This window comes from Erithacus rubecula (assembly GCF_903797595.1).
Source record: "Erithacus rubecula genome assembly, chromosome: 3".
NCBI lineage: Eukaryota > Metazoa > Chordata > Aves > Passeriformes > Muscicapidae > Erithacus > Erithacus rubecula.
This window is the reverse complement of record NC_136689.1, coordinates 137,328,764-137,345,980: the sequence shown is the minus strand read 5'-3', so window position 1 is coordinate 137,345,980 and position 17,217 is coordinate 137,328,764. Positions and strand designations below refer to the sequence as shown.

Below are 17,217 nucleotides of genomic sequence, written 5' to 3'. Positions count from 1 at the left end.
AGGTCCAGTTTTCCTCTGGAATCCAGTGGAAAGGTTGCTCTGGTGTTCCAAATCTCAGTTTTTCTCTGGGTAGGAAAGGCTTGGCTCCTGCCCTGGCTGGAGCATCTCCCAGTGGGATGATGGAATTTTATCAGCCATGCCCTGGGACTGACTGGCCATGAACAGGAGATATCTCCTGGAGGGAGGATGGGCTGTGGGAAGATAAAGATGATTGCCCAGCTGGTTTAAAGATGGCCCATTAGCAGAGGATATGTGCCAGGAGATCAGGGGCACTGCCCCAGCCGGGTCAGAAGATGGGGACAGAATGCACATGTCTGGGATACACAGAACACACATTTCTGGTCACATCACCCCACACAGATGCCTGCTCATTAGGGCATTCATCAGCTGAGCTGTGTACCAGCAGTGGGGATGTGCAGGGAGCCTTGTGCATTGCAGGAAAAGGCAGCACAGGTTGTGCAGGAGGCTGAATCCTCACAGCACAGGGTTTTGTTGGTTTTTAGAACAAATCCTGAGGTATGAGCCCAGGTGCCTGTCAGGATGTGCTTTTTCACCAGAGAAAGGGACTGGTGCATTTGTGTTGGGGGCTGCTGGTTCCTGCAGCAGCTTGTGGCACCACAGGCTCCTCTCCTGTGTTTAACCCTTCCTTTTTCCCAGGATGGAGGGGATGAGGTCAGCTCAGGGGATGGACTAAGCTGGCCTTGGGGGACTGCTTGACAGGAGTGCCCTGACACCTGGCACTGCTGAGGTGCTGAGCAGGAGTGGGGGCTGCAGCTGGGGGCTCAGCATTGACTCTGGGGGCTGTGAGGGGCTCAGCCCAGAGCTGGGCTGTGCTGTGAGGGGCTCAGGGCTGTGCTGGGCTCAGCTCAGAGCTGTGCTGGGCTCAGCCCAAAGCTGTGGAGCTCAGCAGTGACCCCAGGAGCTCTGCAGTTCAGCAGTGACCCCACCAGTAGGCTCAGCTGTAGATCTCTGGAGCATAGCAGTGACTTGGGAGGGGGACAAGACCTGGCAATCTGGAGTTCAGCAGTGACTCCTGAAGTTGGCTTAGCTCTAGATCCCGGGAGCTCAGCAGTGCTGCTGGGAGCCAGAGCAGCTGTGGAACTCTGGAGCTGAGCTGTGCAGTGACTCTGGAGCTGAGCTCACAGTGACTCTGGAGCTGAGCTCACAGTGACTCTGGAGCTGTGCAGTGACTCTGGAGCTGAGCTCACAGTGACTCTGGAGCTGAACTGTGCAGTGACTCTGGAGCTGTGCAGTGACTGGAGCTGAGCTCACAGTGACTCTGGAGCTGCGCAGTGACTCTGGAGCTGAGCTGTGCAGTGACTCTGGAGCTGTGCAGTGACTCTGGAGCTGTGCAGTGACTCTGGAGCTGAGCTGTGCAGTGACTCTGGAGCTGTGCAGTGACTATGGAGCTGAGCTCACAGTCACTCTGGAGCTGTGCAGGGACTCTGGAGCTGAGCTCACAGTGACTCTGGAGCTGAGCTGTGCAGTGACTATGGAGCTGAGCTCACAGTGACTCTGGAGCTGGCAGTGACTCTGGAGCTGAGCTCACAGTGACTCTGGAGCTGAGCTGTGCAGTGACTCTGGAGCTGAGCTCAGCAGTGACTCTGGAGCTGAGCTGTGCAGTGACTCTGGAGCTGAACTGTGCAGTGACTCTGGAGCTGAACTGTGCAGTGACTCTGGAGCTGAGCTCACAGTGACTCTGGAGCTGAGCTGTGCAGTGACTATGGAGCTGAGCTCACAGTGACTCTGGAGCTGAGCTCACAGTGACTCTGGAGCTGTGCAGTGACTCTGGAGCTGAGCTCACAGTGACTCTGGAGCTGAGCTGTGCAGTGACTCTGGAGCTGAGCTCACAGTGACTCTGGAGCTGAGCTGTGCAGTGACTCTGGAGCTGAACTGTGCAGTGCTCTGGAGCTGAACTGTGCAGTGACATCTGGAGCTGAACTGGCAGTGACTCTGGAGCTGATGCACAGTGACTCTGGAGCTGCGCATGACTCGGAGCTGAGCTGCAGTGACTCTGGAGCTGTGCAGTGCTCTGGAGCTGAGCTTCAGTGACTCTGGAGCTGTGCATGACCTGAGCTGAGCTGTGCAGACTCTGGAGCTGATCTGTGCAGTGACCTGGAGCTGAGCTCTGCAGTGACTCTGGAGCTGAGCTCACAGTGAGTCTGGGCTGTTCAGTGACTCTGGAGCTGAGCTCACAGTGACTCTGGAGCTGAGCTCACAGTGACTCTGGAGCTGTTCAGTGACTCTGGAGCTGAGCTCACAGTGACTCTGGAGCTGAGCTGTGCAGTGACTATGGAGCTGTGCAGTGACTCTGGAGCTGAGCTCACAGTGACTCTGGAGCTGAGCTGTGCAGTGACTCTGGAGCTGAGCTCACAGTGACTCTGGAGCTGTGCAGTGACTCTGGAGCTGAGCTCACAGTGACTCTGGAGCTGAGCTGTGCAGTGACTCTGGAGCTGTGCAGTGACTCTGGAGCTGAGCTCACAGTGACCTGGATCGAGCTGTGCAGTGACTCTGGAGCTGAGCTCACAGTGACTCTGGAGCTGTGCAGTGACTCTGGAGCTGAGCTCACAGTGCTCTGGAGCTGTGCAGTGACTCTGGCGCTAGCTGTGCAGTGACTCTGGAGCTGAGCTCACAGTCACTCTGGAGATGTGGTCATTGACTCTGGAGCTGAGCTCACAGTGCTTGAGCTGTGAGTGATCTGGAGTGGAGCTGTGCAGTGACTCTGGATCTGATCTGTGCAGTGAGCTCTGGAGCTCTGTGCAGTGACACTGGAGCTGAGGGCTGTGGCATTGACTCTGGAGCTTGATCTGTGCAGTGACTCTGGAGCTGAGCTCTGCAGTGACTCTGGAGCTGAGCTCACAGTGAGTCTGGGGCTGTTCAGTGACTCTGGAGCTGAGCTCACAGTGACTCTGGAGCTGAGCTGTGCAGTGACTCTGGAGCTGAGCTCACAGTGAATCTGGGGCTGTTCAGTGACTCTGGAGCTGAGCTCACAGTGACTCTGGAGCTGTTCAGTGACTCTGGAGCTGAGCTCACAGTGACTCTGGAGCTGAACTGTGCAGTGACTATGGAGCTGTGCAGTGACTCTGGAGCTGAGCTGTGCAGTGACTCTGGAGCTGTGCAGTGACTCTGGAGCTGAGCTCACAGTGACTCTGGAGCTGTGCAGTGACTCTGGAGCTGAGCTGTGCAGTGACTCTGGAGCTGATCTGTGCAGTGACTCTGGAGCTGTGCAGTGACACTGGAGCTGAGCTGTGCAGTGACTCTGGAGCTGATCTGTGCAGTGACTCTGGAGCTGAGCTCTGCAGTGACTCTGGAGCTGAGCTCACAGTGAGTCTGGGGCTGTTCAGTGACTCTGGAGCTGAGCTCACAGTGACTCTGGAGCTGAGCTCACAGTGAATCTGGGGCTGTTCAGTGACTCTGGAGCTGAGCTCACAGTGACTCTGGAGCTGTTCAGTGACTCTGGAGCTGAGCTCACAGTGACTCTGGAGCTGAGCTGTGCAGTGACTATGGAGCTGTGCAGTGACTCTGGAGCTGAGCTCACAGTGACTCTGGAGCTGAGCTGTGCAGTGACTCTGGAGCTGAGCTCACAGTGACTCTGGAGCTGTGCAGTGACTCTGGAGCTGAGCTCACAGTGACTCTGGAGCTGTGCAGTGACTCTGGAGCTGAGCTCACAGTGACTCTGGAGCTGAGCTGTGCAGTGACTCTGGAGCTGTGCAGTGACTCTGGAGCTGAGCTCACAGTGACACTGGAGCTGAGCTGTGCAGTGACTCTGGAGCTGAGCTCACAGTGACTCTGGAGCTGTGCAGTGACTCTGGAGCTGAGCTCACAGTGACTCTGGAGCTGTGCAGTGACTCTGGAGCTGAGCTGTGCAGTGACTCTGGAGCTGAGCTCACAGTCACTCTGGAGCTGAGCTCACAGTGACTCTGGAGCTGTGCAGTGACTCTGGAGCTGAGCTCACAGTCACTCTGGAGCTGTGCAGTGACTCTGGAGCTGAGCTGTGCAGTGACTCTGGAGCTGTGCAGTGACTGGAGCTGAACTGTGCAGTGACTCTGGAGCTGTGCAGTGACTCTGGAGCTGAGCTCACAGTGACTCTGGAGCTGTGCAGTGACTGGAGCTGTGCAGTGACTCTGGAGCTGTGCAGTGACTCTGGAGCTGAGCTGTGCAGTGACTCTGGAGCTGAGCTCACAGTCACTCTGGAGCTGAGCTCACAGTGACTCTGGAGCTGAGCTGTGCAGTGACTCTGGAGCTGTGCAGTGACTCTGGAGCTGAGCTGTGCAGTGACTCTGGAGCTGAGCTCACAGTGACTCTGGAGCTGTGCAGTGACTCTGGAGCTGAGCTGTGCAGTGACTCTGGAGCTGAGCTCACAGTGACTCTGGAGCTGTGCAGTGACTCTGGAGCTGAGCTGTACAGTGACTCTGGAGCTGTGCAGTGACTCTGGAGCTGAGCTCACAGTGACTCTGGAGCTGAGCTGTGTAGTGACTCTGGAGCTGAGCTCACAAGTGACTCTGGAGCTGTGCAGTGACTCTGGAGCTGAGCTCAGCAGTGTCCCCAGGGCAGATCTCAGAAGTGTCCCAGGGCTCAGCTCAGCTGTGCCTGGCCCAGGGCAGCCCTTGCCCTGCTGGTGTGTGTTGGGTGGTGGTGGTGGTGGTGGTGGGTTTGGTTGATGCTCCACTAATCCGCATGCCTCTTTGCTGGTTCCTGTCCTAACAGGGGGTGTCGTTTGATCAAGCCAATAATCTGCTGATTGAGCCTGCTCGCATTGAGGAGGAAGAGGTCTGTACCACTCCTGCTGTTCTCTCTCTGCCAAAAATCACCTGCTGCTTGATTTGCTTCCCAGCCTCCCCCATCGTCACAGGGGGAGCTCTGATCTCTCTGGGTCAAGTGGCTTCTGGACCTGGCTGATCACAAACACCATGATTGTTTCCTCCTTGCTTTCCCCTTTTCCTCCTTTCCCACCCTTGAGGTGAGAGTGGCTGCTGCAGAGCAGGGCTGGTGTGGAGCCCCAGGGCTGGGCTGGTTCCTCTCTGCTGTGTGCTGATGGAGTGCCATGGTGCAGGCAGGTGTCCCAGGAGCTGCACCTGGGCTGGCAGCTTGTCTGGAGGCTTCTCCCATGGACACACCCCTGTGCTGACCCAGGGGTGGCCTGGCTGTCTCTGAGGTGTAAAACACATTTTTCTTGGTTTTGGAGTGAAGTTTTCCAGAAGGGAGGTGACAAATCATTTACCACCCAGGCAGAACATGAGCTGGCTCAGGTGTGGTCTCCTGTTGTGGATCCTGGAGATTTCTCCATTTCTAGGTCCCTGAATACCACATTGGTATTTCTTGTGTTTCTCTTTTACCTGATGCTCTGGTACTGGAGGTCTTTTCCACCCTGGATGGTTCTGTGGTGGCTGGATGTGGCTGCTGGAGGCCCTAGGCTGGGTCTGATGTCCCTCAGCACTGTCCCCTTGGCACAGATCTGTTCTGTACCCCAAGGAGCAGCAGATCCCCCACACTGGGTGTGGTGGCTGAGGTCACCCAGGGGCAGACCAGCTTTGGGAAGTTGATTTGGAGTTTTTGATTATCCTACAGTTCTGGGGAGTGCTCAGCAAGGAGCCTTGATGAGCCCAAGCCCTGACCAGTGTGTCCTTGGGCACTTCCAAAGGGTTCTGCTGCTTCCAGGGCTGGTTCCTTGAGAAGAACCTGTGGGCTGAGGGACCTGGGCAGGGCAGAGAGCCTGGAGCCCTTGAGCAGCACAGTCTGAATTTGTGATACTGTCATCTCTGACCCCCAGAGCTCTTAGGCTCCTACTCTCAGCTCTTGGCTCCAACTTGTTGGGTTATCTTAAATAAGCAAAGCAGCTGATAGTTAAAAGGGTTATTTATTACAAAGCACATCAATCTCAACAGGCAATGCCAAAACAATGGCAAAAGCAGAGGGCTAAAGCACCAACTCTCTCCAATACAAACTCTTATACAGGATTTTTCCAACAAGCTCAGACACAAGCTCAGGCCAGCACTCCTTAACCTGTTACAATTCCAGTTTCTTAGCACACCAGGTTACCTATAGAACTACATATACAATCTGTCTTGTTCTATGTGAGAAATGTCAGCAATATTCTTACTACAGCTCTGTTATGTCTCAGTCCTGTCTACAACTGTGTGCCTGGAGCCCCCACTGAAGATATCAGTGTGTTTCAACCTTCACTAGAACTCACTCTGCTGCTCTGGCATTTCAAACCTTTTACTCACTAAAACCATTAGAGCTCACCCTAAAACTACTGACTGACTTCTACTTAAACATCTACTTGATGTGTGAGTGGCTCAATATCCTTCAATCCATGCAAAGGCTTTGATTCAATCCCTGCTCTCTGATTTCTCTCTGAAGAATTCAGAGACACCCCTGGCCTCACTGACTCCAAGATGATACTGCTGTCACATTTCTTTTATAATTAATTACAGCCCCCAGGGCAAAGGGGCTGATTGCTGATAGTGTGATATGATTTCTTTAATCCTAAACCATAACTGAGCTGGAGGCTGCTCCTGGAGCAGGACTGGAGGGACCTGCCCAGCTTCTGCCAGCACCCAGCTACACCCTGAGCTGCTGCTGAGGGTGCCAGGGGGGCTCTGCTGCAGCAGAATAACTGGTAAATAATTTAATATTTTGTTGATGTGTGTGCCTGTGGTGGATTCCTGCATTCCAGGGCTGCCTCTGTCCAGTGCTCTGCCTCCATCCCATCTGCCTTGCAGAGGTGGCTGTGCTGGGCTGTGGGGAGGCTTTGAGAGGAGCAGAGCAGCTGCTGGAGCTCACACCTGAGCTCTGTTTGCTGGTTCTGCTGGAATGGCTGGGAAGCTGCTGGGCAGGGGCAGGGCAGTGGGAGAGGGTCCCAAACTGTGTGCCCAGGTCACACCCTGCTGCTGCTGCTCAGCTTTGGAAAGGCTGCACAGGCACTGGGGAGCACTGGGATGTACTGGGATGTACTGGGAGCCATCCTAGGGCACACTGAGCTCAAAGGGATCAGTTTTGGAAAGGCTGCACAGGCAGTGGGGAGCACTGGGATGCACTGGGATGTACTGGGAGCCATCCTGGAGCATCGTGAGCTCAAAAGGGTCAGTTTTGGAAAGGCTGCACAGGCAGTGGGGAGCACTGGGATGCACTGGGATGTACTGGGAGCCATCCTGGAGCATCCCATCCTGCTCTGTGTCTTGCAGGAAGGATCATGTAACCTGGTTTGACTGGCACATGTCAGAGTGGAGTCTTTTTGATGGTCAAAATGGATAAAACACTCCATTTTTTCTTGTTTAATTTTTAAGATGATCAAAGTTCCTACTGAACAAAGAAAAATGTGCCAGATTTTCAGTTTTAATTTGTCTGGATTTTAATTTATTCCCATAAAAATGTTTTAATGACATTTTTTCTACTGGATTGGAGGGATCTCAGTGTTTATGATTGGTGGGATTAGGATTAATGGGATTAGGATTGATGGAATTGATTGATGAGATTATGATTGATGGGATTGATTGATGGGATTATGATTGATGGGATTGATTGGTGGGATTATGATTGATGGGATTGATTGGTGGGATTATGGTTGAGGGGACTATGAGGGGATTATGAGGGGATTATGATAGATGGGATTGATTGATTAATGGGATTATGATTGGTGGGATTAGGATTTGTGAGATTATGATTAATTGATGGGATTAGGATTGATTTGATTGATTTGTGGGATTATAATTGAGGGGATTATGATGGGATTATGATTGACATGATTGATTTACTGGTATTAGGATTGATGGTATTAAGGTTGATGGGATTAGGATTGATTGATTAATGGGATTATGATTGGTGGAATTATGATTGGTGAGATTATGATTGATTGATTGGCGGGATTAGCATTGGTTGATTGGTGGGATTAGGATTGGTGGGATTATGTCTGAGGGGATTATGAGAGGATTATGATGACATTGATTTGTGGGGATTATGATTGATGTGATTAAGGTTTATGGGATTATGATTGTGGGATTATGATTGGTGGGATTAGGATTGGTTAATTGGTGGGATTATGTCTGAGGGGATTATGATGGGATTAGGATTGATGGCATTGATTGGTGGGATTATGGTTGAAGGGATTATGATGAGATTAGGATTGATGTGATTAATTGGTGAGATTGTGATTGATGGGGTTATGATTGGTGGGATTATGATTGATGTGATTTGTGGGATTATGATTGTGATTGATTAATTGGGGGGATTAGGATTGATGGGATTGATTGGTGGAAGTATGATAGAGGGGATTATGATGGGATTAAGATTTATGTGAATGATTTTTTGTTATTAGGATTGATGGGATTAAGGTTGATAGGATTAGGATTGATTAATGGGATTATGATTGGAGAGATTATGATTGGTGAGATTGGGATTGATTTGGATTAGGATTTGTGATATTAAGGTTTATGGGATTAGAATTGGTGGGATTATGATTGATGTGATTTATTTGTGGGATTGTGATTGATGTGATGGATTGGATTGATTGGTTGGTTGGATTAGGATTGATGGGATTATGATTCATGGGATTATGACTGAGGGGATTACGTTGAGAATATGATTGATGGCATTGATTTGTGGGGATTATGATTGATGTGATTAAGGTTTATGGGATTATGATTGGGAGATTATGATTGAAGGGATTATGATGGGATTATGATTGATATGATTGATTGAATTGATTGATTGGTTGGATTAGGATTTGTGGGATTAAGGTTGATGGGATTAGGATTGGTGGGATTATGATTCATGGGATTATGACTGAGGGGATTATGATTCATGGGATTATGACTGAGGGGATTATGATGGGATTATGATTGAAGGGATTGGTGGGATTATGTTTTGAGGGATTATGATTTATGGAATTGGTTGATGAGATTATGGTTGAAGGGATTATGAAGAGATTAGGATTGATGTGATTGGTGAGATTATGATTGATTGGTGGGATTATGATTGGTGGGATTAGGATTGATGGGATTATGATTGATGGAATTTATTGGTGAGATTAGGATTGGTGGGATTAGGATTGATGGAATTGATTGATGGTATTATGATTGAGGGGATTATGATGGGATTAAGGTTGATGTGATTGATTAATGGGATTATGATTGGTGAGATTATGATTGATTGATTAATGGGATTATGATTGATGTGATTGAGTAATTGTCAAGATTTTGATTGATTGATGGGATTATGATTGATGTGATTTATTTGTGGGATTATGATTGATGTGATTGATTGAATTGATTGATTAATGGGATTAGGATTTGTGGGATTAAGGTTTATAGGATTAGGATTGGTGGGATTATGATTCATGGGATTATGATTGAGGGGATTATGATGGGATTATGATTGAAGTGATTGATTGATTGATTGATTGGTGGGATTATGTTTTGTTGGACTATGATTGATGGAATTGATTGGGATTATGGTTGAAGGGATTATGATGAGATTAGGATTGATGTGATTGATTAATTGGTGAGATTATGCTTGGTGGGATCAGGATTGATGTGGTTTTTTGTGGGATAATGATTGATGTGATTGATTTATTGGTGGGATTAGGATTGATGGGATTAAGGTTGATGGGAATAGGATTGATTAATGGGATTATAATTGGTGTGATTATAATTGGTGGGATTAGGATTGATGGGATTGATTGATGGGATTATGATTGAGGGGATTATGATGGGATTATGATTGATGTGATTGATTAATGGGATTATGACTGGTGGGATTAGGATTAATTGGTGGGATTATGACTGAGAGGATTATGATAGGATTAGGATTGCTGGCATTGATTGATGGGATTATGTTAGAAGGGATTATGGTGAGATTAGGATTGATGGGATTGATGGGATTATGATTGATGGAATTGATTGGTGGGATTAGGATTGGTGGGATTAGGATTGATGGAATTGATTTATGGGATTATGATTTATGTGATTGATTAATGGGATTATGATTGGTGAGATTATGATTGATTGATTGATGGGATTAAGGTTGATGGGATTAGGATTGGTGGGATTATGATTGAGGGGATTAGTATTGATGGGATTATGATTGATGGAATTTATTTATGGGATTATGATTGATGTGATTGACTAATGGGATTAGGATTGGTGGGATTATGATTCATGGGATTATGACTGAGGGGATTATGGTAGGATTATGATTGATGTCATTGATTGATTAAATGATTGGTGGGATTATGTTTGGTGGGATTATGATGGAATGGATTGATGGGATTATGGTTGAAGGGATTATGATGAAATTAGGATTTACGTGATTGATTAATTGGTGGGATTAAGACAGGGGATTATTATTGATGTGATTGATTTATTGATTGGATTATGATTGGTGAGATTATGATTGATGGCATTGATTTGTGGGAATTATGATTGAGGGGATTATGATGGGATTATGACTGATGGCATTGATTGATTGGTGGGATTAGGATTGATGGGATTATTTATGGGATTTATTTATGGGATTATGATTGATGTGATTGATTAATTGGTGGGATTAGGATTGATGGGATTGATTGGTGGAATTATGATTGATGTGAATGATTTATTGTTATTAGGATTGATGGGATTAAAGTTGATAAGATTAGGATTGATTAATGGGATTATGATTGGTGAGATTATGATTGACTGGTGGGATTAGGATTGGTGAGACTATGATTGATTGATGGGATTGATTGATTGGTGGGACTAGGATTGATGGGATTAGAACTGGTGGAATTGATTGATGTGATTGATTGGTGGGATTATGATTGCTGGGATGATTGATTTGATTGATTGATTGATGGGAATGTGATTCATGGGATTATGATTGGTGGGATCAGGATTCATTGGTATCTGGGTGTAGGTTTTTATCCTGTTTCTGGTTTGAGGATTGGAGTCTTTGGACGATGCTTTTTGCTGCTCTTGAAGCATTTCAAGCATTTCATAGTTTGGCCAGGCAGGATTCCCTTCTTTTCTTTTTCTGTTTCTGCTCCCCTGCCAAAGCTGCAGGATTCCTCTCTTTTTCTATTTCTGTACCCCTGCCCAAACTTCAGGATTCCCTTCTTTTCCTGTTTCTGTGCCCCTGCCAAAGCTGCAGAATTTCCTTCTATTTCTATTTCCATTTCCATTTCCATTTCTATTTCTATTTCTATTTCTATTTCTATTTCTATTTCTATTTCTATTTCTATTTCTATTTCTATTTCTAATCTATTTCTATTTCTATTTCTATTTCTAATCTATTTCTATTTCTATTTCTATTTCTATTTCTATTTCTATTTCTATTTCTATTTCTATTTCTATTTCTATTTCTATTATTTCTGTGCCCCTGGCAGAGCTGGCTCCCAGTTGTGGTAAGAGGGGAGTACCAGGTTCCTCAGTGCCAGTTTGTGGGGTTCATGGATTCAGAGCCTGATCCTGGAATCCTAAAGCAGCCCAGGCTGCAGGGGCCCCAAAAGGCCCCAGGTTTTGGGGGAATGAGCCTGGCTGAAGAGAGCCCAAGGTGTGACTCAGCACCCCCAGGGTTGTGACTCAGCACCCCCAGGGTGTGACTCAGCATCCCCAGAATGTGACTCAGCACGCCCAGGGTGTGACTCAGCACCCCCAGGATGTGACTCAGCACCCCCAGGGTGTGACTCAGCATCCCCAGGATGTGACTCAGCATCCCCAGGGTATGACTCAGCACCCCCAGGGTGTGACTCAGCATCCCCAGGATGTGACTCAGCATCCCCAGGGTGTGACTCAGCACCCCCAGGGTTGTGACTCAGCACCCCCAGGGTGTGACTCAGCACCCCCAGGGTGTGACTCAGCATCCCCAGGATGTGACTCAGCATCCCCAGGGTGTGACTCAGCATCCCCAGAATGTGACTCAGCATCCCCAGAGTGTGACTCAGTACTCCCAGGGTGTGACTCAGCACTCCCAGGGTGTGACTCAGCACCCTCTGTGCAGTCAGTGCCAGGGAAGGATTGTTTCAGTGCACACATTCCTGCCGTGCCAGGATGAAATCACCCCTTTCTATGGACACACAGCAGGGCTTGGTGTGAATCCCTGCAGCCATTTCTGAATTTTTGAAAAGGTCTCCTTGCTTCCCTCTCCCTTTAGGAAACGAGCTCACCGTCCTTGAGTCTCCTGGGGAGGGAAGGGCAGGAGCAGAGCTGCACCAAGGGTGTGGCAGGTCCCTGTCCCTGTCCCCTCTGTCCCTGTCCTGTCACCTGTGGGGCTGTGGCAGTTCCTGTCCCTATTCCTATTCCTGTCCCTGTCCCTGTCCTGTCTGTCCCTGTCCCTGTCCTGTCTGTCCCTGTCCCAGTCCCTGTCCCTGTCTGTCCCAGTCCTGCTGTCAAAGGTGTCTCTCAGGGTTCTCTGCTTTGGTTTTGTGGGGGTGTTTTGGGGTTCTCTGTGCTGTGCCCCCATCTCTGCCCCAGTCCCCTTTCCTTTGAGAACTGAGCCCATGGAGCAGTGCAAGGAATAATCAGAGCCAGGGAACCCCCAGCCCATGTCCAGGGGCTGCTCTCCTGCTTCCTTCACGTTCCTTTCCTGGGGTTAATTACCTGGGGTTAATTACCTGGGTTAATTCAGCTCTCAGCAGTCCCACAGCCATCTCCCATCTCCCTTTTGCTCACTGGTATTTTCAGCCTTGTCCCCATGAGCTGTCAGTGACCAGAGCCAGACAGATTTAGCTCTTCTCATCTTTCCTGCTGAGTCAGTGCCTGCAGCTCCTGCTCTTCCATGCCCCAGCTGTGTGCACCCGGGGTGAGCAGAATCCCACAATTATTTAGGGTGGAAAACACCTCCAGGACCATCGAGTTCAGCCTGTGACTGATCCACACCCTGTCACCAGCCAGAGCAGAGAGTGCCACAGCCAGGGATGGTGACTGTGCCACCCCCCTGAGCAGCCCCTGCCACTGCCTGCTGCCCCTTTCTGGGAAGAAATTCTTCCTGATACCATTGGGATTGTGGGGTTATGGCCTGGGGTGCTCTAAGGCACCAGCTCTGAGCTCTTGGCTCCTACTTTGTCAGGTTATCTTAAATGAGCAAAGCAGCTGATAGTTAAAAAGGTTATTTATTGCAAAGCACATCAGTCTCAACAGGCAATGGCAAAGCAATGGCAAAGAGCAGAGGGCTGAAAGCACCAACTCTCCCCAATATAAACCCTTATACAGGATTTTCCAACAATCTCAGACACAAACTCAGACCAGCGCTCCTTAACCTGTTACAATTCCAGTTTCTTAGCACACCAGGTTACCTATAGAGCTACACATACAATCTATATTGTTCTGTTTGAAAAATGTCAGCAATATTCTTACTACAGCTCTATTATGTCTCAGTCCTGTCTACAACTGTGTGCCTGGAGCCCCCACTGAAGATATCAGTGTGTTTCAGCCTTCACTAGAACTCACTCTGCTCTCTGGCATTTCAAACCTTTCACTCACTAAAACCATTAGAGCTCACCCTAAAACTACTGATTGACTTCTACTTAAACATAGCTTTATGTGTGAGTGGTTTAATATCCTTCAATCCATGCAAAGGCTTTGATTCAATCCCTGCACTCTGATTTCCCAACTCACTGATTCCACCAGATTCTTCCCCCTCAGGCCAGTTGGCTTTTCTGGAATTCCAGAACTTGGGATTTTTCTGGCTCATGCAGCACAGACAGTGACTGATGTAGGTCTGGAATTCCACTACTTGGGATTTTTCTGGCTCTTGCAGCACAGCCAGTGACTGATGCAGGTCTGGAATTCCAGAATTTGTGATTTTTCTGGCTCTTGCAGCACAGCCAGTGACTGATGCAGGTCTGGACTCAGGGATTTCCCTGGGAAGATTCTGCCTTGCTGTTAGCTGGGTGTCAGAGGAGCTGGCAGAGCTCCTCAGCCTGTTGCTCATTTCCTGCAGTGGATTTTTGGTTTGGTTTTTGTTTTACCCTTAGCAGAATAAGGAGCCCCAGCAGAAGTTGGTTCTGTGATTGCAGGGGGGTGCAAGGGAAGTGTTGAAGGTGAGCTCCTGCTTCTTGTGCTGCCAGTGACACTTTGGCATCTCTGCAGCAGCCTCTCTCCACCTGGGTTTGTTCAAAGAGGAGATCCCAGTGGAGGACAGCAGATTTGGTTCTCTGGAGCAGCCTGTGCCCGTTTCTGTCTCACCCCAGCAGCTGCTTGGCCCCGAGAGCCCTGCCTGTCCTGTCCCTGTCCTGCTCCTCGTGTTGTGCCACTGGGAATGGCTGTGCTGGTGTCCTGGGCCAGCTCAGCTCAGCTGCTGGCACTGGGCAGGGCTGGGCACAGGAGGGAAGGAGAGGAGAAGGTGGGTGGCTCAGCTGTGATCCTCAGAGGGGGATTTGGGGAGCTCTGTGGGCATTTCCAGCAGAGCCAAGTGTCCCTGCAGGGTGTCCTGGTGTCCTGCTGGTCACTGCCCAGGGGCTGGGGGCACCTGGGACCCCAGTGCTGATGGATTTAACCCCTGCAGAGCCAGACTGGGCTCTGAGCACTGTCCCTGATTCACTGGGATCCCCAGTGCTGATGGATTTAACCCCTGCAGAACCAGGCTGGGCTCTGAGCACTGTCCCTGATTCACTGGGACCCCAGTGCTGATGGATTTAACCCCTGCAGAGCCAGGCTGGGCTCTGAGCACTGTCCCTGATTCACTGGGATCCCCAGTGCTGATGGATTTAACCCCTGCAGAACCAGGCTGGGCTCTGAGCACTGTCCCTGATTCACTGGGACCCCAGTGCTGATGGATTTAACCCCTGCAGAGCCAGGCTGGGCTCTGAGCACTGTCCCTGATTCACTGGGATCCCCAGTGCTGATGGATTTCACCCCAAGGCAGGAATGTCACCCAGGGCTCTGAGCACTGTCCCTGCCCTGCTGTAGTCCCTCGTGCACATCTGGCTGTGCAGAATCCCCTCCTGTGCCCAGGGAGGGACTGTGGGGCCAGGACTGAGCCTGGGGAGGGATTGGGGTGCCTGGGGCTGGGCTGGGGCTGGTGAGTGCCACGGGTCACCACAGGTGCCCCAGGTCGGTGGTTTTGGGGTGGTTTTATTGGGTTTTGGTGAAAAGAGCCCTCCCTTGGGGTGTGGTTTTGGTGAAAGGAGCCATCCCTTGGGGCTCTGGTTTTGGTCTGTTTGTGGTGTAATTTTGCTGTATTTTTGCTCTGTTTTTGGTCTCATTTTGCTGTGGTTTTGCTCTGGTTTTGCCCTGTTTTTGCCCTGTTCTTGGTCTGTTTTTGCTGTGTTTTTACTCTGTTTTTGGTGTGGTTTTGCTCTGTTCCCAGTCTGGTTTTGCTCTGTTCTTGCTCTGGTTTTGGTCTGTTTTTGCTCTGTTTTTGCTCTGTTCTCAGTGTGTTTTTGCTCAGCTTTTGCTCTGTTTTTGCTCTGTTCTTGCTCTTTTTTTGCTCAGTTTTTGCCCTGTCCTTGATCTGTCCTTACTCTGGTTTTGCCCTGTTCTTGCCCCGTTTTTGTCCTGTTCTTGCTCTGTTTTTACCCTGCTCTTGCCCTGTTTTTGCCCTGTTCTCAGTGTGGTTTTGCTCTGTTCTTGCTCTTTTTTTGCTCAGTTTTCGCCCTGTGTTTGCTCTGTTTTTCCTCTGTTTTCGCCCTGTTCTTGCCCTGTTTTTGCCCTCTTCTTGCCCTGTTCTTTCTCTGGCTTTGCCCTGTTCCTGCTCTGTTTTCAGTGTGTTTTTGCCCTGTGTTTGCCCTGTTCTTGCTCTGTTTTTCCCCTGTTCTTGATCTGTTTTCCCCCTGTTTTTGCCCTGTTCTTGCTCTGGCTTTGCCCTGTTTTCGCCCCGTTTTCCCCCAGTTTTCCCCGTTTTGTGTGTGCAGCCCCGCCCTGACACTGTCCCTCTGTTGCAGCTGACGCTGACCATTGTCCGGCAGACGGGGGGGCTGGGCATCAGCATCGCGGGGGGCAGGGGCTCCACGCCCTATAAGGGGGACGACGAGGTAAGAGCCAGGGGCAGCCCTGAATCCCCTGAATGCCCCAAATCCAGGGGAGGAGCAGCCCTGAATGCCCCAAATCCAGGGGAGGGGCAGCCCTGAATCCCCCTGAATCCCCCAAATCCAGGGGAGGAGCAGCCCTGAATCCCCTGAATGCCCCAAATCCAGGGGCTGGCAAGTGTCCCATTGTCACTTTGGAGCAGCCATGCTTTGGGGTTTCTGTCCCCCTGTCACTTTGGGATACCCTACAATGGGGTTGCTGTCCCTTTAGGATGCCCTTGAGTGGGGTTCCTGTCCCCCTGCCCCTTTGGGATGCTCTGCAGTGGGGTTCCTGTCCCTCTCTCCCCTTTGGGATGCCCTGCAGTGGGGTTCCTGTCCCTATGGGATGCTCTGCAGTGGGGTTTCTGTCCCTCTCTCCCCTTTGGGATGCCCTGCAGTGGGGTTCCTGTCCCCCTGTCCCTTTGGGATGCTCTGCAGTGGGGTTGCTGTCCCTTTAGGATGCCCTGCAGTGGGGTTCCTGTCCCTTTGGGATGCTCTGCAGTGGGGTTTCTGTCCCTCTCTCCCCTTTGGGATGCCCTGCAGTGGGATTCCTGTCCCCCTGTCCCTTTGGGATGCCCTGCAGTGGGGTTTCTGTCCCTCTCTCCCCTTTGGGATGCCCTGCAGTGGGATTCCTGTCCCCCTGTCCCTTTGGGATGCCCTGCAGTGGAGTTCCTGTCCCCCTGCCCCTTTGGGATGCCCTGCAGTGGGGTTCCTGTCCCCCTGCCCCTTTGGGATGCCCTGCAGTGGGGTTCCTGTCCCCCTGCCCCTTTGGGATGCCCTGCAGTGGGGTTCCTGTCCCCCTGTCCCTTTGGGATGCTCTGCAGTGGGGTTGCTGTCCCTTTGGGATGCCCTGCAGTGGGGTTCCTGTCCCTCTATCCCTTTGGGATGCCCTGCAGTGGGGTTTCTGTCCCTCTGTCCCTTTGGGGTGCCCTGCAGTGGGGTTCCTATCCCTTTGGGATGCCCTGCAGTGGGGTTTCTGTCCCCCTCTCCCTTTGGGATGCCCTGCAGTGGGGTTCCAGCCCCTGAGCAGGATGGTGTGTTTGCCCCGTTCCCCTGTCCCTGGCTGGGCAGGCTCTGCCCCTCTCCTGGGTCTGGGGGTGCTGGGGGTCCCTGCACTGCAGGGGGGCACTGATCTCACTGGGATTCTGTTTTAGGGTATCTTCATCTCCCGGGTGTCCGAGGAGGGACCCGCAGCCCGGGCAGGGGTCAGGGTGGGGGACAAACTGCTGGAGGTG

General features: G+C 50.5%; 1 protein-coding gene across 1 annotated transcript in view; it reads left to right on the top strand.

The window, feature by feature from the left end:
- The window catches only part of SCRIB (scribble planar cell polarity protein), a 120,821-nt gene that overhangs the window by 57,186 nt on the left and 46,418 nt on the right, over positions 1-17,217 (top strand). Inside the window, exons 16-18 of the mRNA XM_079301834.1 lie at positions 4,708-4,770; positions 15,860-15,949; positions 17,137-17,214. Coding sequence (XP_079157960.1) covers positions 4,708-4,770; positions 15,860-15,949; positions 17,137-17,214 — 231 coding nt within the window. The remainder of the gene's footprint in view (positions 1-4,707; positions 4,771-15,859; positions 15,950-17,136; positions 17,215-17,217) is intronic.